The following is a 19710-nucleotide window of genomic DNA, read 5'->3' as shown; positions in this document are numbered from 1 at the left end:
ATATTCAGACCTTGTAATTATTGATTTTTTCCATGTTCCTGCTAATGGTTGTTGATTGAAATGCTGGAAAGAAAGTCCATAAAGTTTCAAGTATGAGAGAAGACATGAGGGGGAAACTCCAACCAGCAATCATCTTATGTTTAGAGTTTAACCAGTTCTGCAGTGCATGTCCAAAGGTGAAAACCTTACTACATATGAAACTTTAATCTGCCACTACAGAACAATAATAAGTCAATTAATTTTGACACTTGTGTTGCACTTTACTTTGTTTTTGGTATTAAAATATTAGATGTAGTAAGTGGACATATCAGACATTTTTGTGGCAGCTAGTGCAGTGATTGCTGTTACTCCTGTCCTATGCTGCTGCTCAGAAACTTGTATATGTGGGTGGGTCTTATTTATTTGATGCTGCAATCCGGTCTGCTCCCTGTCACTCTATATATCTAATCTCCCTCAAAAACAGCAGCCCAAAAACTTAATCAAGAACTGTTAAATGACAGATTATGTTGGGACCATACCATGCCCTTGTGGAAGCAGATGTGCAGTGCTGGGTTCTATCTCCAGCTGGTTGTCCCTTTTTTCATTCAGTCCTTGGTATTGCTTTGCTTCTGGTAGATAGATTTCATTTTTCCTATAATGCAGCTTTCAAGATAAGGTTAAGAAAGCCATAGAGAATTCACTGGGCTTGTTCTCATTCTACAGGGTTTGAATTAAAATTTATGGAGCTAGAGTATGCAAGTCAAACAAAAATTTAGCTTTTACCTGAACTCTACCTTAGATTTGAGTCAGTATCTATTAATTTTCAGAAGCTGTTTGTTTATTTGCATCATAAATATACTGGTCGCTGTATATGTAGTCTACAAGATACTATTCTGGATAATTTTGATGCTGATATTTATTGTCTGGAAAGTGAAATGAATTTCACTATTTTACCTAGAAGAAATTTGTTAGTAAGAGTAAATTTTTGTTCTTGTAGGTTTAAAAATTTTGTCCATTTAATTTTCTGTGTAATGGAGTTGTGAGTTTAAGGTTGCACACAAATAGTTTTTTCTTTAGCAGTTTTTAACAAACAAGGTCATAACAACTTGATTAAGTAATGGCACTTGTACATTTCTTAGTCTGAGATGTCCTTAGGGTAAAATGCTTACTGATTTCAAAATAATGATTTAAATTGCTGCTTTACAGCTAAATCTGCCTTTTTAATGTTTTTGAAAATTACAGTTCTGTACCTTTCCTCCAGTTTCCTGCCTATTTGTTTATGTGCTTTGTCTCGCTCTAACTCCCATGAAGTTCTTCCAGCTTGAACACTACATTATACTCTATAATCTTTGAGGTGAGAAGTGCTGTGTGATATTAAATATTTTTAATTACTTATTGGCTGACTTTCTGCTCTTCAAATATTTATATGCTACATGCTGGAACTTAATTTCGTAAGTCAGCAAAGGCTTAGATATGGTTTTGTATCCTATGGAGCTGCTTTTAATTCGTTTTAACCTCCTTTGTAGTTTTAATGCAATAAACATAAATATTGTATAACTACTTCTGAATCAAAAAAGTTCTTAGAGGTGACTGTTTTGACCAGTTTGCAAGGTAATGATATATACATTTGTATTCTTCAAGTCGACATTGATCTACGTGTTTAATGGTAATACCTAGTAGTTACATTTGCGAGTCTCAAAGTTATTTTTGTCCCACTATCTCCTTCCTTCTGTTTTTTTTATCCTACTAGCTTTAAAACCTCTTGAAAAATCTTGTCTCTCTATAAAAATATAAATACAAATAAAGTTTATTTGACTCAAGAAAGACTGCTTGTACTCCAAAATGATATGCCCTATTTTTATAATAGAAGCAGTGAGTGTTCATGTCCTTTCCTCCCACATGAAAACATTTGATTTGAATGAAATGAGTGACTAAGATTTCTGTGAACAATTTTTCTAGGGAGTTCTCTAGTTCATGGAAATGAGGAGTTGAATCTGTCATGCCAGGGCCAAGATATCAGCTTTGGAGTAGTCCCAGTGCCTTGTGGTTAGCAACCTCTCCTAAAGCTGTGCATTGCCTTTCTTTGACCCATCGAGTCTCTGCTTTTTGGGTATCAGAAAGGGGTGTTAGAGAGTTGCTAGTTCTTGGTGCTCTGGTTTTCTCATCTTCTGTAATACACAGCAGCTGAGCTCTTTGAAAATTACTCTATTGGAGGAACATACCATTAACTGTACTGTTTCTCACTTTGATTTTGGAAAGAGAAAAGGTGAGGTAGAAAGAATTACCATCTACAATCCAGTCTGTCATCTCATTCTATGTTATATTTTTTGTTCTTCAAAGAAGAAAGTATTGCAAAATCAATATCATGAAAGAAACATACTGCTTGCTAATAGATAAAAGCTTTCTCTTCTGCAGCTAAGCATGCTACTGGAAAGATATTGAGAAATTTAATTTTACTTGCAAAGCAGTTTGACAGAATATTTTATATGCTGAATTTACATGTCTGTTAATAAAATTAAAACTTCTACCACTGGAGTTTTTAAATGATCTGTTCTAATTATGAACATTCCTGGTAGAAGAGGGGCTTTTCAGCAGTTTTATTATTTCTATTTATGTTCTTTCATAATTTGAATGATATAGAGAAGAGTTACTGGTAATTTGTCTTAAAATTAGGCAAAATCAAATAATTCCTTTTTTTCCATTTACTCTTCCTTTAACAGTAGTTTTGATGAAAAGGAATACAAGGGAGTGATAGAAGCATTTTTTTTTTTTTTTTTTGAGTTTCATGTTAATATTAAGAGCAATGACAAAATTATATGAAATGAGCTGAAATATCTCCTATAATCAAGATAAAAGATTTACGTCATTTTTTTCTTGATTAAGTCTTTTTTTTCTTGTGTTCGGGAGGTGCTTCCAAACTTTTGTTTTGCAGTGAATGTAGTGTCACACAAATTAGTTAAGTATGAAGACAATAAGGGATTTTTTTTCTATTGCTTGTAAGAAATTATTGATTAATTATTGGTACATAAAATATTCTAGCATCTGTGGCAGAAGGAAGTTACTCTTGCATTAAAGAGTCAGTGGGTTGTGAATAATTTGATAGTGTTCGTTTAATGATAATATCCTGTATTTGCAATTATGTTTTCTTTGATTTCACTTGTGTTAGGGAGAAAAGAAAATGGGAGGATGTAAAAGAAGATATACGCACCTTTTTTCCTTACTTTATGTTTTTCCATCAAGCAGCCAATGTCATTTTACAATTTTGATAACTCAACTGCTTCTGGCATTGCTTCATATATTTTTACAAATTTAGTATCTGTCACACTAAATGCTGGTAATCTGGCATGGCTACTCTGAAGTTCTTTATAAAATACACTTTCTGAAATATTAGTAGCAATATATTGCTTGAATCACCAAACAGATTGTTTAAACACAAATCCTGTCTTACATAGTAAGCATCTGATCTACTTAATGCACCTATTTCTATGATAATGATATGTCCTCTTTGATTTAAGCTTTGTCCCCATTAATAAAATGATATGCTTGTTTTGCCCTTTTCCTTGCTACTTCATAATTGAACAGGGGCTTTAGGGAAGATTTTAATGTGATAATACTGAAGTCTTCTTACAAGAAATTAGTAAGGAATAGCCTGTTCATTACAGAAAAGGAAAATAAATTTGTGGGTACCAGGTAGATGCTATTTTGAAAACTTGTTAAGTACTTCCAGTGAATACTTCTACATCACTGACCTGTCTGGTTTGTTTGTTTATTGCAGACAGTAAATTGCTATGTAGACTTGTAGCAAATTTATTGTTTATTTCTATAAGCATGGTCTGATTATACAACCAGAAGTAACAAAGGGAAGCTAGTAGATTTGTTTTTATGAGTAAATAGAAAGGAAACTGATCAAAGAAACTTCTGAACTTGTAGTCAATGTTTGTATAACTATGGCCATAAAACTTTGCTAATTTGTACTAAGCATCATAAGTTCTTAAAAACCACTCCGTTTGTCCATTTAAATGCATACAACTTTGAAATGACTTTGTTTGTATCCGAGATTTTCAGTTGTAAAAATTGCGCTCTCCTTTTTTCAGTCTCTTTCATTAATTTTTATTTTTTAAAAGAACTGTTGTTAGAGGGTCATATAATGTTTAACTCAGAATTTTTGTACTTTCTTTAAATTTCAGATAATGTAGGGCTCTGCTATATTTTATTATGAAGTGAGAGCTATACTCAGGAACACATAATTTGACATATTGTTATGCTCTTTGCGGATCATGGCTGGAATGCTACATCTTGTTCAAGTAGTTTCCTTTGCCTCTCAGGTCAAGGTTTCAGCATTAATTCCTCTACCACAGCAATTTTTGTCAGTCAAAACAATGAAAAGATTTTAAACAAATAATGCATTGGAAATATGAAGGACAAGGAAAAAAATATGTTAGGATTATTGAAAGTATGTGCTAATGCAACAAGGAAGCTTGTCACTGGAAAAAGAAAACATTTGGCCCTGCATCCTAGAGCTTTCACAGTAAGGGAGCTTTTGGTCAGCAAAGAAAGTGAGGATCTGGTTGTAACTAAGGTCTGGAAAGGAAGTTTTGAAAGAATGAAAAAAACATAGTGGTCACAAAAGTTTTGAAATCTATTTAGGAATTAATTTTTCTTATCCTGCCAAATTTGCAAAACCCAAGTTACACAGCCAGTGAATATTTTACGAGTTAAAAATGCTTGGCAATCTCATCAGTCGTGTCTTCCACAGATCATTGTGTTTCCTTTTATTCAGTGAAAGGAATAATGTTTTTCTGTATATCAATTATTAATCCTTTTATACTAGCCAAGCCGTAGCTACAGTATGATAGCTGACGTCAATGCAGCCTAATATTGACTATAAACCTTACATTCTGAGAAGTACTGTGGATAGGCCATTTTATAGAGAATACCTCTTACATGATATTCCATTTCTTTAGCCTTTGCTTTCTCATTCCTACAAGACTCACTGTTTCTGGAGAAATTTGTACATTTCCCAACAGCTATTTGCTATTTATTTCTCACCTTCTTACCTGCTTTTTTTTTTTTGTTTTGTTAATATTCTGTCGCATTCCTTTGTTGGATAAACTGCAGTAGAACAGATGAACTGCTTCTTTCTGTCTTTATTTATTTTACACTGAATGAACTGGCATTTATTAACTACTTAGAATGAAAATTACAGATGGTAACTGTAAAGGATTGAGAACATCTGTTGTGGTAAAGTATTCAGTTGGTACCTCATGTTTTGACATGTACAGTATGTTATCCAGCTGCTGAGAACGTAGAATAATATTTGGGCTTTTTAGATCCCTGTTTTAAGCTATCAACATGGCGAGATAATAATTACATGGCCTTAAATAGATTGCTTTTAAGTATCTGCTTAATTGACCATACTGCTTCAACGTGCGTGATGCGGGCGTGACTCAGTACTCCCATTACAGTGATACTTCATGAGTTTTATACTATAGTCATACTAGTTGAACTTTAGGTAATCAAGATTTTTGTTTCATCACATTTTAACTCAGTTATTTTTACTCACATTACTTCCCTGTCTCCTATGTTTTCTAGCATATTTTAAAAAATGATCACATTTTTATCTATACCAACACTTCAGAGAGCTTACCAAGCTCAGAGAGTTCTTACCATACTGTCCTCCTTCTTTAAGGTTTCTGAGAAATGAGATAACTTGAGCATCAACTGAGAGCGTTCATAATATTTTTCTGATTTTATTTTATGTAGCTCTAAGTTGAATTGAGTTCTGGTTTTGTTCAGATATCCTAGAGAGAGATAGAGAAGCAGGCAGGACAATGTTTTTAGAAATAAAGGACTTTCATGAGTGTCTTTCTCTTTTTAAAGTCCGTTTTCGTAGGATGACTATGTTTAGGCAACCTATTGCTTATGCAATCTAAACAAATACTGTTGAAAATGTAAGACAAAACATTAAAGTTTCTGATCCAAGACTGTGGCAAACCACTGCTAAAGCTGTGAGTCCTTCTTCCTGTATTCCCTTCCCCTCCTCATCATGTATTCTGTTCTATTTTGTCACTAAATTCAGAAAAGATATATGATAAAATACTTCTCACTATATCTACCTGAATGTTCCTATCATCTAGTAATTAAAATAATGAGCTCTTTGTGAAACAACAGGTAAGCAGACTGCATAAAGATAGTATTGTCTTACTTGTAGCTACTGATCCTGTAAATAATTAAGCAATTACCATCACTGTCAGGTTATTGCTAAGCAACCTTTTTTCAGGTTGGCAGTGTTGGTTAGTTAATGCTTTGAGGTGAAGAAATGGCAGTAGGGCAGAACTGTGCAGTTTATAGCAGGACTGATTTATACACACTGTAAACGAAAATGGCCTTCAAATCTCCCTTAGTGATCTCTGCCAAATTGGATAATGATTTGGGAATAAACCTTCCTTAATATTTAATTGGCATTTAAGTAAGCCATGGAGATGAAAAATATGAAAACATTCCTAATAATATGATCATTACATGACAGTAATTTGCTTGAATATTAGTCATAGCTACAGTAATGGCAGGCTTGATATGTAATTGATCATGAGACTCTTCTTCAAGGAATACTTCGCAGTGAAAGATTGTTTGAGTATGTTAAGAAACAATGGGTAGAGGAGATTTTAAAGGAGGCAAAATAAGTAGTATAAGTGCATAAATAGAGCTGCCCCAGTGCTACAGATTTCAGTGTCTTTGGATAATCAAATTTTGAATAGAATTTTCACATCTTATTGCTATGTTCAATTGGCAACCAAAAGTCAATGCAACTGCAAGGAGCTCTAGAGAATAAGGATGTATTGAAAAATGTTACCTTTCTCCTTTAACAAAGTAACTTATTTAGTTTTATAGAGTGTTAGGAAATATTATTTTTATGTTCTTATTAATTGTTATGTCTTGTAAATTATTTGATACATTGACAAGAAGGTTGTGGGTAAGAAACATGTAAGCAATAATATTTTCCAACCTTAATATTTTAAAGTTCACTGCAATAGAATGGATTTTTCTATTCAGACATTTTTATTTAATTTCCTGTGGTTATGTGACTTTCTAGAGCAAAATCCTTAATTAGGGTTATTTTTCAGCAAGGTGCCTGTAATTTCAAATAAGAATATTAGGAGAAAAATAAACCAACAAAATCTGTAGTTTCATCCTTATTCTGCCTGTGCCTTAACTGGTGACTGATTTAGGCACCAAATTACTGTCTCAGTTTCTTATACAAAAAGAAAAGCTAATTACGTCTCCTATTATGAAAACTGCATTAATACCCATTATGAGCTTGTTCAGTGAATGCAAGTGTGTAGCCAGGTTGGGGTCCACGTGCTTCACAGAAGAGGATTGTGAAGTAAAATCGGATGTGAAAAATTTAGTCTAAAATACAAGCTTTAACAGTCACAAAAGGCAGATAAACTGGTGGGAAGAGAGAACTAAGTAATGTGGAGCACATGTAATTTTTAACAAATCCCTGGCAGACAGACTGCTGCAGACTTGGACTGGCAGCCAGAGCTGCCCCAGTCAACACAGCAGAGAGCAGCCCCTGATGTCCAGGCGCTGCTCTTGGGCCAGGATAGTGAGGGTTGGGATCAACTCCAATGATGGGGGACAGTTATGGGATGGCCAGGTTAATGGGCCCTGCTTGATGGTGCCCGTGGCTTGGTAGGGCTGTGGAGAGCTGAAGCCCCTCATCTGTGATCCCATGGGTATGGTGGGGAGGCCTTGGAGGAGGGGCCAGGGCCTTGGCTATTGACTAAATATGAATTTTCTACTTTTATTTCATTTTTCTAGTATTCTTTCTAAGCAATTAGCACAATTCTGTAGGTTGTACTTCGTAACTGAGTAAAGCTGTGGTATGTTTTCTTCAGTGCTGAGTGCAACACATTTCATTAATTGTATCCGTATTTATCAAAGAATGAGGTCCAGCTTTGCAAATACACAATAGCTTTTATCTTTTATCTGGTTATTTGCTTAGAAAGCACTAAAGTACTCTTGTAACTGTGAGTAACTTATAAACAATATGACTGTATCATGCTCATTGCTCGTAAGAAGACAGAGTATTTGAGTAGGAGAGTACCAGGCAAGAATCTGACTAGATAATTGTGATGCAAAACTGAGATTCTACAAAAAGAACGATTGGCCCCCATATTGCATGGTTAGCACTGCTCGACTGCCTTTTGACAGATTCAGTGTAACTGTTTTATTAGTTCAGTACTGTTTTCAAGAAATGCCATTTCTATGCTTTTGACCACCTGTATCCTCAAGGTCGTCTCACAGCTGCAAATTATGACCTCAGTAATCATAGTATTCCTACTACAGTAACAATCACTCAACCAATGTCAAACATCTTTGCTTTTATAACAGGAGTCCCCAGCAGGGTTGATGACAACATTTTTGCTTCTTAGTTGTCTACAGAATGATCTATAAGCAAGATCTTTCAATATGTTTGTCTGTGCTGAGTTCTTGAAGCACTAATGTATATCCATGTGCAGTTCAAGTGCTCAATATTACATTAGCACTGAATTTTGCTGGCTTGTTTAATGTAACTTGTCTAGTATTTTGGAAGTCATTAGTATTATGCTGTCACCATAAGCATGCTCACGGCAGTCTGGTATTTGCATATGATGTGTTTTAAATGCTGTACAATCTAAACTGGCGTTTGCTGTCATTTCCCTTGATTTTTGTGCAGCATCCATGACTGTAGCACATAGTAGGCAGTTAAATCTTTGCTGCAGCATTTGTGAGAGACTGATCTGAATTCCAATGCGTGTGACTCATCAGTCAGCTTAGTGCAGCTGAGGCTCCTCTTTAATTTCTAGCTATCTATTCTATGAGAGCCACTCAGTGTGATGTATTACACACTTTCATTGAAACGCTGGTTCGATGATAGCATGGCAGCTCCCTGCAGATTCTCTGTGGTGTATTATTGTCTTGTTACATAATGCTTCTTAGTGAAGGCTTACCCAGATAATTAATTGTAATGATAATAATTTAAAATTGTATGTATTTCATGTTCACACTTAGTATACACTGTTTTGAACTATAGATCAAGCAGTCCTTCAGTGTATGTCTTAAATTCTTTTACAGGCAGCTCTGTAAATGCATACAAGAGTCTTGGTGATTATGTTGCATGTAAAGAAGTAACACAGAGCATATTTGATGCCAAATATATGCATTTGGAGTTTAATGTAATGAAGAATATTTTCTGTTAGTCAAGCACTTTACTGCTTATGGGGAGACATGGCTAACGGGGTGCTTAATTTCACGTAGCAGAAATCCAGCAGACTATTTTGTTCCTAGGTTTGCTAATAGCATTTCCTAGCAATAACTCTAGGTTGACTTCAATTGTCAAACTGTTAAACATTAACAAACCCAAACACTTTTTTTGTAGGAGGCCCAGAAGATCAATGGTGGTGGAGATACGCAGGCAGATGGGGCCTGCAAACCAACAGATGAAAAAGAGGAGAATGTGGCAGCAGAAGTGGGATGGATGACCTCTGTGAAAGACTGGGCAGGAGTCATGATATCTGCCCAGACACTAACTGGCAGAGTACTTGTAAGTTTTCTGTGATTTTCTATTCTTGTATTTTAAAGAACATTTGCTATAAAACACTGTGTCCCAGAATTAGTGGAGGACTTGTGGTTGATTTGTTGCAGCAGCACTGAGTCAAGACCAATTTTCTTTTTTAGAAGTAAAATAGCAGACTAATTCCCACTGCAAAGATAAGCAGAGACAACAAGTAAGGAATGGTCTTTTCTATCATAGCTTCAGGGTGATCTCCTGCCTCAACCTATTTCAGTATTCTGACACCATGATTCTGAGTTCTGAAGACTAAGCTTAGTAAATTCATATTCATATTATATGACAAAACTATAGGCTTACTTTGTCTGGCAATTTTCTTTAGGAAATTAGAAAATTTCCATTCTGTTAGCAAAAATGGAAGCCAACTTGGAAAGTAAGTGTAAAGATATATGCAGATTGTTATCAGAACTGTAAACCTGAGACACATTTGAACTAGACATGTAGTGGAATTTATGGTTCTTCTAAAAGACAGAAGTGAATTCATGTTCTCCTGATCTCTTCTACGAACTTAACAAATATTTTTATTATGAAACAGTTATGTATCAAATAGAGTCACAAATAGTGATGACATGTAATTTAAAGTTCTGGTAAAAACCTAACAGGTTTTCACTTTATTTGAATATAATTATTTTATAGCCTTGTCAAATCATACCTAATTGAGTTTTCTGTGGAATTCACAGGAGTGTAAGATGTCTCCTGTGTAATTTTTTGTTGTTGATAAAAAGCAAGTATGTACTAACAAATAGCTGAAGTATTTTAAATCCCATTTAAAATTTGTGTAATTCCAGAGGTTCTTTAAGTAGGTTGGGTTAAAATGAAAACAGAATTTGTGTCTGTGGCTACTTTTTTTAAGAGATATTTTACTGTGAGTCAGATCTTTTCTATTAAGTATTTATTTAGTGGTGGGAAGGAAAGTGTAAGACAGGAAATAAATTAATTCTAATCAAGTCCTTTGCACTGAAAAGTTTCAGTGGCTTAATGGCTATTGTCTTATTTAGTTGTGCAAGTACATTATTTTCATTATTTTTTCTAACAAAGTACATTCTGCTGATTTGCTTATGTTAAATGAGGACTTTTGTCAATAGGTTGAAATTGTGTTCAAGTGCCACTTTTAGCATTATATATCTGTTCAGGATCAAACTGACGTATTGATCATCTTACGAGAAGCAGCATATTGATCATTTGCATGTTTTTCTGACATCTTCATTATTAAAAATAACAAATCGTAGAGCCAAACTTCTTTTTGCAGTTTAAGTACTATGGTTAGATCATGCAAAACCATTCTTTTGCTACTGGCTATACGTTCAGAAACTAGTGATTGTTGTTTTTAGTGAAGTATATGTGAGCACAAATACAAACCAACTGTTAAGGCCAAAACATACAATATAACACATATTACTTTGTATTTTTATTTAAGATGATGAGAGAACTTGTGCAATTCCATTTGATTGTGCTTATTCCTTTTTGGTTAACATCTTACACTTACAATTTACCACTGAATTTTAAAAGGTTTATTAAATATGTTTATTTCCAAATTTATTTGCAGTCAGCTGAGCAGTCATTGAGCAGATTACTTCTGAGGGAGGGTGTATATCTAAATTTTTCTCACATGTAACAGCAGCTACTGTACACTTATCAATTCAGCTAAACAGCTGAGAAACAAGTGTCAGACTAAGGGACCTACTAGTTAATTTTTTTTTGTTGAGAAATTGAGTGATATTTATTTTAATATACCAGTTTCAGGATGTGAATTGATAGGATTTAAGTTCTGGAAGACCATTTTCAAAATGAACATTAACTGTTCGCTTAAAATTTACATTATGGTTATATATGCTGAAGATTAACTGCTTCAATGAATGTTTGTGCTAAAGAGAGTTTTCTCTTTATTTGTAGATACAGCATATTGCTAAGTTAATATATTTATCAAATATTGTTTGAAAAGACTATTACTTATGAATTTATTCTGCCTTAACACAGTCTGTTCCTACTGGCTATTATATTTCTGAATCAGTCTTGGATTATTTTTTCCCCTGGAGAATGAGCTAGTGGCTTCACAGTACTATGGAATCAAAATTGTATAAGACATGTATAGACAAAGAAATTATAGAACGTTTTTACACTGTGAGATTTTAAAGTCAGTCTTTACACATCCGTTACTGCTTTACGAACTTAAATTCTGTGTTTGATGTTTCAAAAACATTTTGTACGTGAAGGAATATTTACAGCACTCAGCTTCATCTGAAGGGTGGGTTTTGGAAGTATCATGAAGATTGGAAAAGATCACTAAGATCACCTAGTCCAGCTGTCAACACATCATCACCGTGCTCATTAAACCATCTCCCACGTGTGTAGTGGCACATCTACACGTTTATTGAACAACTCCAAAGACAGTGATTTCACTACTTTCTTGGCAGCCTGTTCCAATATTTGAGCAATTTAAAGCCATTGTCTCTCACTGCTAGTTATGTGGGAGTGCTTAAAACAGACTTCCATGTCAGACACCGTTGTGTCAGACTGCTCTTTTGCTGCCGTCTGTCTCACAGCAATAATATTTAACAGAATATTGGTGGGAAGGTTCAGCCTCTACTGCCATACCATCAACATCTGTCTCTGATGTCTTGGGCCAACAAAATAAAACAGGAGGCATTGCTTTTGGAGTAGTCTTTGTAAGTTTTAAAAAACGTGTCCATATTTAATTCCATAAGCAAATCGTGTAAGAACACTGTAATTGAACTCATGTAGTGCTGTTTGTAGGCGATGGCATAAATCTAAATTAGATAAAAGTAGAAGTCAGGTAGGTTCTGATTTACTTTGAAGTACTACAGTATAATGCGGTAGATGATGCAAGTATCAGATAAAAATTCCTGAGGTAGGCTTCTCGAATAAGAATCAGAAACATTCATAATTAACCTGAACAATCAGGAAATTGGAGGTGTTTTTGCTTCCTGAAATTAGGGTTTTTTTTTTTTTTTTTTTTTTTTTAATCATTCAAGTAAGAAGAAAAAGACTTCCTTAATTAAGCGATTTAAAGTGCATGATATACAGGGGAAAGCTGTAAGTATACTGTTGAAGTTACTACAGATTAATCTAGGGCGCAGTTGAGGGCTTTGATTTAAACCAAGAAATAAAATCATTAGTTTAATTGTGAGACATAAATGAAAGAGCAAATTGCTATTTTCTTGCATTTAAACACATGACATGTAAATGCATAGTAGAGAAAGGAGCTTTATGTCGAGTGCTGAGTGTCATGTGGTGGTTTAGCATGCTGCCCAGACTCACAGTAACAGAAACAGGCAAATTTGTGTTAAACTGGAATGCTTGAAGTTTTGCTTTTTTTATCGCTATGTAATAAAGAGGTCTTAAATTGGCTGCATTGTTAGAAAAAAGGAGAATAAAAGCTTCCAGAGGAAAAATAAGGGGTGAAGCATAGGCAAGTAGTGGCAATGGTATAATAATGAAGTTATTTTGTTAGAAAACTGTCTAGGTTGCTTTCTTAATGTACTTAATTCTTAATAACTACATTAACTACCTAAAGAAGAGGAAGATGTCACGTGAAGGTGCTTTCTTGACTTGAATTAAAAAGTTTCCCAGCAGGCATTCAAAATGAAACAGGAAGTTTCTATAAGACAAATTGATTGGACCTAATAGTTGTTGCTGAATTCTGTTCATCTGTCATTACAGACCAGGAGTCATTTTATTTTTTATTTTATTTTATTTATTTATTTTCTGACCTGGATGCCTTGTGTGCTTGTGTGTTCATAGGATGAAAAGTGCAAGTCTTGTTAATATTTTGGCAAGATAGAGCCAAGTTTTGAGATTATTAATAAAATTTGTAACTGGGATTTGCTTGGCAAAGGGTCTCATTTGGTAAGGTTTAAGCATCAGGTTTTCTTAGAAATCAGTGCCACAACTTTAGAATATGATTAAAAGTCTGAATCAAAGCCCACCAGGTTAACAGAGAACGCACTACGTTTTTACTAAAAAAAAAAAAAAAAAAAAAAAAAAAGATCTAGATTCCTGACTGTGCTTATTCAGCGGAAGAGTGGTGTATTTCTGTGACTATGAAAATTTTAACCAGTCAGGTTTTGTAATTTCATTATAATTACCATGTTTTAATATGTTTCTGAAATACAAGTAAATTTACAGCATTCTTGCTCGGGCAAGCATTATTAAACATCAGTTATTTTTCCTTCAAGAAGCATGTTTTGTCTTTAAATGTGTCATAAAGAGGATCTTTATAGAAAAAAGATAAATAAGAGTACCTTGTCAGAGGGGGGGGAAAAAATAAAAAAGCATGCATGTAGCAATGGAGTGAAAAATACCTTCTTTTTCTTAAATGTTTATATTCAGAAGAATGGTTTGAGAGCTAGCTTTTTTTTTGGGGCGAGGTTGTGGGGGGAAGTTGGGGAGGGACGAAAGCAAGTGTAATTCTAATAGACTTTCCTGGAAGAAAGTTTAAGTATGCAAAGTACTGTTTGGTTCTTTTTTAGGATGTTTTTACAGTCTGCTTCACTCTTTCTACTGTTTTTTTTCTGAAGAACATTTGATTTTTTTTTTCACGTTAGATAAAAAAAAAGCCAACTACCTCTTGCAGTAAGTTACAGTTGCCTAGCAGCCAAAGTCAAATTTAACAGCATAGAATTTATTTGGTGTTTTTCTGTGTTTCCAAAGGCAGTTTCTAAAGACAGTATCGGCTATTATACTAGATTTGCAGAGCAGGAAGAGAAGTATTAGTTGGTACGTGACATCACAGAATTTGAAGTTCAACATACTTTCTCCATGCCAAACAGAGTTTTTTTTTGTAAATTTTGGTCTTTTTCTTTCCAGCATGGGATCCTGTCATTCATGAGTCCTCTGCGACTGAACTTTTTTTTGGAATTAACAGATTTATTTATTTATTTATTTATTTTGCTGGGCATCTGTAATGTTTTTATGATGTACTTACATTCTTGGATAACAGGATTTGTTTTCCAATCTACTGATTAAGTCATGACAATTTTTCTTAGCTAATTAAAGAAAGTTTAGTGCAAACTTTGCATAATTAGTCAAAAATATATAGAAAATAATGGCACATTTCCCTCTTTTTGTTTTTTTACTTTTTATTTTTTATTTTTACAAAGTACAGGCATGGAAGCATTTTTGGCACAGGCTGGAGTCATGTGATGCCCCATGTTCTCACTGTTTTTTTCATTTGTTTATTGAACCAAGATCCGTATCAAGACTTACTTTGATAAATTAATAAAATCATTTACAAAAGCTGAAGCAAAATTAGTTTTTCTTTGCATGTAGTTAAAATTTTTCAAAATGTTCATTACACATTTTCTACAAGGCTTACTGTCATCCTATTTGAGGAGGGAGAACATTATTCTTTTTTTCTGCTTGGTACTGTATCTATTTCCAGTTTGTAGTGTAAAACTGAGATTCAGGACTCTTGAACATTTCAGGGGTGTTATAATAAGTGATCTAATTACATTTACCATGACTTTCCCTTTCTATGTGTCTCTGAGTATGCCAGACAAATTAATATATGTTAATATATATACAGCTATCTCTTAAGACAGATGACTGCATTTTATGTAAAGTAAAAACTAAAGGATGTAATAATTACCTTAATGTGTGGAAATCAGTAGCACTTTCATACCTGTGGTAGCAAGTAGGTGGTAGATGAATTTCAGTGTGTGTAAATATACAGCAATGAATCAAGGAAAAAATTCCCAAACCCCTACAGAATGTAGACTTAGGAGGTTAGGAAGCTTTTATGAAGACTGGATACAAAGCTACTGAGAATGTACTTATTTGTATTTTAGCGCAGCTGCACAGATCTATTATTTGCAAATTTATTCCGCTTCTCTTATGCTCTTTAGGGATAGTTTGGATTTTGCATCTCACTACTGAGAAGTGAATTTATCTGTTTGTTTAGTTATTTTTAATGTGTGTTAGATCTTAGTGGCACATAAATCCAAGAGATGTCTTCTAGATTACTTTAATCTCCTATAATAGTGATTTCCTACGTTTTCAAAGGAGGAGGTACAGTGCTTCTCCATTTGAGATCATACTGAATGATAATGGAATAGAGTAGGAAGTGTTGAGTAAGTCTTGCTGGTTTCCTTGGTAACTGCAGTTTGCTTAACTACCACTTATGCTTTTTTTTGTTTTCTGAATATTTATTTATTATTGGTAATACCTAGGATTGTTTTGTTGGGTTTCTGCTTCAAACTGATGGGTGTGCTTATGCCCACAGTCCTGTGGGAATGAAAATTCTATTAGCATATACATTTCTTTAGAGTTTGACTTTTCAATTTTGCAGTATTAACTACAGCATTTGTGGTTGTCAGTACTCCTTTAGATGCCCACCATGTTCTCTTTGTTAAAAACTCTCATAATTAAAAAAAAAAAAAAAAAAAAAAAAAAAAAAGGAGAGAGAAATTGGAAAAAGTGTAGTGGTTGCAAATGTAGTGGTTAAACTAAATTATTTAAAACAAAAATATGCAAATTTATAGTATGGAACAATGTCTAGGACAGATAAGTTACTTTGTTATTACCTCTGATGCTGTGGTAAGAGTTGAAATGTGGCTAATTCCTTCCTCCCTCTGCTTACTTTCAGTGTTAATCTATGGCATTCTTGATCTCTTTTTCTGTCTTCCATGGAATATATGGATAAATAAACATAAATAGTAATTTCTTCTCTTTTTACTGATTTTAAGTAGTGCTATGTGAAGGTGGACTGGGTGAAGATAAATGGACATGTTAGAATCAAATCAAGAATAGGATATGCTTTTTGTTTATAACAAAATGACTTAAAGTTTACTGAGAACTGGACCTAAAACCATTCATTTGAATTCCTAGTTCAGAAAATGAAAAATGTAGAAATTTAAGTATATATATTAGATACAATTCAGAAATAACTATCTTAAAATGACTATTTGTAGTGTTCCTGTTACTTTATAACTTCTTCTATGGGAGTTACCTACTGTAAAGATAACTTCAGAAACTTTGTGCTGTACTGCAGATTATTCTGTACCTTCTAGATAGATGCCTTTCCTTACAGCATCAGTTACAATGCTGTTATCAAGCATAAGACTTTTTCCCACAGTGGGAATAAGTAAAATCTACCGACACTTTAGAAATTTACTGCCTTTTCTTCTCCTAAATTAAAGAACCTGAGGGATTCTATCATTACAATGAGGAATAGCAAACACAGATGCAAATCATGTTGTATCAAGTATTTAATATTATTCAGAGAGAAATATTGATAGGAATTATTTTGAGAAAAAGTCAAGAACGTGGTTAGCATTTGCACTCTTAGAGCGTGGCTTAGGGCTTAAAACTGTCTTAGGTAAGCTACTGCTGAAGAGGATATGTTCTGTTATGCAAGTCTTTATTGTTAAAAAATATTGGTAATACTTTATGATTACATTAATGTCAAACACAGGGTAGGAAAATTCCTTGCTAATTCTTTTTTGAGGACAGCTAAGAGGGAAGTGCATAAATTCAGATTTTCTTCATTATAATAGTATGTTGCATTGTCTTGATAAAACTGGTGTAGAGTAAATTTTGCTTCCACCTGTGGGACATTCAAAATAGTTGGATATTGGTCAAAAAGGTATGGACACATATTGCAAGTGAAGCATATTTGTAAAATTCTCAAGAGACACTGTGATCTCTGGTGCAAAGGGCTGCTGTAATGATGCAGTTAATAATACTGCTTAATATAGTCTTCCTACATTTAGCATACTTACTAAAATTGTGATTGTAATAAAAAATAAAACACTGATGAAATAATGAATGATTTTGAATATGTTTCCGCTTAGGTTCTTGTGCAGCTTTACCACCAGTGTGTTGTTCTGAGGTTAACTGCTTAACTCGTGATATTAAAATAATCTGCATTTCAGTGTTTAGCACAAAATAGTATTTTATGTCCAAACAGAATACAGAATATCAAAGTTAGTCTCCTTTTATGTCTTACATATTCAGTATGTTCTTTGTAACTGTTGTTTGATAGTTACTGGAATCTGCAAGCTTCCCAAGAATTGTTTTCTATGTATTCTAATCGACTTCAGAAGTTCTACAAGACTTCTTAAACGTGCATTTCTTGGGCACAGGAGAATCCTCTCTGGTGTAATTAAAGTTTAGTTGCCGTTCCAAATGCTGCAGAAAGACAACTTGACAACTTACCACTAAAGCTGCTGGAAGTCCCACTTTTCCTGTGAAGTCTAGTGTCTCTCCTGCTGTTGGAGGAATAGTATGCCACTCAGATGGGATGAGTTAAAGTGCTGGATACTGGAATGCAGATCTTGCTGACTTAATGTTAAACTGAGTAGGTGGAATGCATGTCTGAGGTATTACTAAGACAGTTATTATTTTTTTTTCTTAATAGTTCTCCTTATTTATAAGGTTTGGAAAGGTTGGTTCAGTCTGAAGTATTAAACACAAAACTTGTCTGCCTGTGAAGGGAGCAGAAAATCTAATGGTAGAAACCACGTCAAAAGTGGTGAATTCATAGCAACAAATATGAGAATATTAACTGTCTGTTATGCGTACTTCAACTAGAATCTGAAAAATCTCAGAATTTTCAAGAAGTCTGGAGCAAAATTCACTATGTTTAATAGAGCAACACGTGTCTGTGCTCTGGCTGGTTCTGCTCCATTCTTCCATATCAGAGGATCTTCATGCCTTAGATATTTCCCTTTGTCTCAGGATGAAGATGAGAAAAATGTTTAAATAGGGAAGGTGGGAGAAATTGAGAGAGTTATTATTTTCTCAAAAAAGGCAAGAACTTCTCAGAAGACTGATGTAGTCCTGCTGCTTCTTTCTGTCTTGAGAAGATTGCATCTCTTTTTCTACAAAGTTTTCTTCTGTTCAGCCTAGATATCTGGGGTGATAAGGTAATGTCTGCAACGTAAATCCGTGTCTTGTAGTGGGGGAGGAAGACAGTAGTTAGAGAATCACTGACTGTGATCATGGGATGGGGTTTTCGAAACTAAGTGAAGCAGAGTAAGTATAGAGTAGAGAAGGAAACATATTTGGATTCTCTATCTCTTTGTGGAGCTTAACATTATGATTTAAAACATGGTGTGATTATTAGTGATGCTAATGCCGATGTGATTATTAGTGATGCGAATGCTGATGCCACCTAAAGAATCCAAATGCAGTATGGAACCTGATTTTGCTTTCCATACACTTATTCTTCACTGCATACAAACTGTGTCATCTAGTGCTGTCAGATGCCCACAGTCCTCTCATTGAAAAGCATGCTACTCCTACGAACTGTTAAGAAAACAGTTTATGCCTCTTAGGCTAAAATCTTGCAAGAATTTCCTCTGTAGAGATGAGTAGATTTAGTTAGCCATCTGATTGTTGTGATACACAAAATGTGATACTGTCATGAGCTTTCTGAAAAGTCAATCATATTTATTAACATAACATGCATTCTGGAGATACTAAACATACCTTGTGAAAAGAATAGCCGTGTATCTTGGTAACAAGAAATATGCTGTCTGCATGATAGTGTCAATGAAAAATGTTTGCAACATCTTTGTGAGCTGTTCAGTTTTATAATTCTTTTTAAACCTACTCCTCCTGAAGAAAAAATAGGGGGAAATGAAGTCTGACCACATTGTCTTTGGCTGCCTTGTTTTCAAATTTTAAATCTGTCCAAACCAGAGCCATTAAGGTAAAATGTTATCTGGAGAATTTTGAAGTGGAAGAATCTCTTCAGCTTCCCTTTGGAAAGTATCTTCTACTCAAGCTTTCTATCTGACAAGTATTTCACGCATAGTGCAAAAACAAAACTGTATTAATTTAAGTAATTGCTGGAGTCTATAAATGAAAAATATGCTAAAGAAAAAATATATTTGAGTTTGCTTGTCAGATTCCCTTTACAGCTAAATCCTTACTCCATGAGAGAAAGGAAAAGAATAGTCAGGGAGGGGAGCTGGCATTCAACTTCAGACTTCTCTTTTTCATTAAAATTTACTAACAAAGAGCCACTAGGGCAGCTGATGTATGCATATTTTGAATTGTCATTAGAATGGCTGGACAGTGCTGCATGTTGCCATTTAGCTGTATGCTACAATTCAGCAACCATGCACATGTAAACAGAACCTGGTACAATC

The 19710-nt window shown here is 34.2% G+C and overlaps 1 protein-coding gene across 7 annotated transcripts in view; it reads left to right on the top strand.

Annotated features, from left to right (window-relative positions):
• KCNMA1 (potassium calcium-activated channel subfamily M alpha 1) overlaps nt 1-19710 on the top strand; it is a 431318-nt gene that overhangs the window by 113999 nt on the left and 297609 nt on the right. For all 7 annotated transcript variants that reach the window (XM_042817866.1, XM_042817867.1, XM_042817863.1 and 4 more), the window contains exon 2: nt 9404-9568. In XM_042817866.1, the coding sequence (XP_042673800.1) occupies nt 9404-9568 (165 nt within the window). The remainder of the gene's footprint in view (nt 1-9403; nt 9569-19710) is intronic.

Source organism: Centrocercus urophasianus, unplaced genomic scaffold (genome assembly GCF_019232065.1).
Source record: "Centrocercus urophasianus isolate 14NV4802_14NV808 unplaced genomic scaffold, USGS_Curo_1.0 seq_17, whole genome shotgun sequence".
Classification (NCBI taxonomy): Eukaryota; Metazoa; Chordata; class Aves; order Galliformes; family Phasianidae; genus Centrocercus; species Centrocercus urophasianus.
The sequence above is the reverse complement of the archived record's forward strand: the minus strand, read 5'-3'. Positions and strand labels throughout refer to the sequence as shown.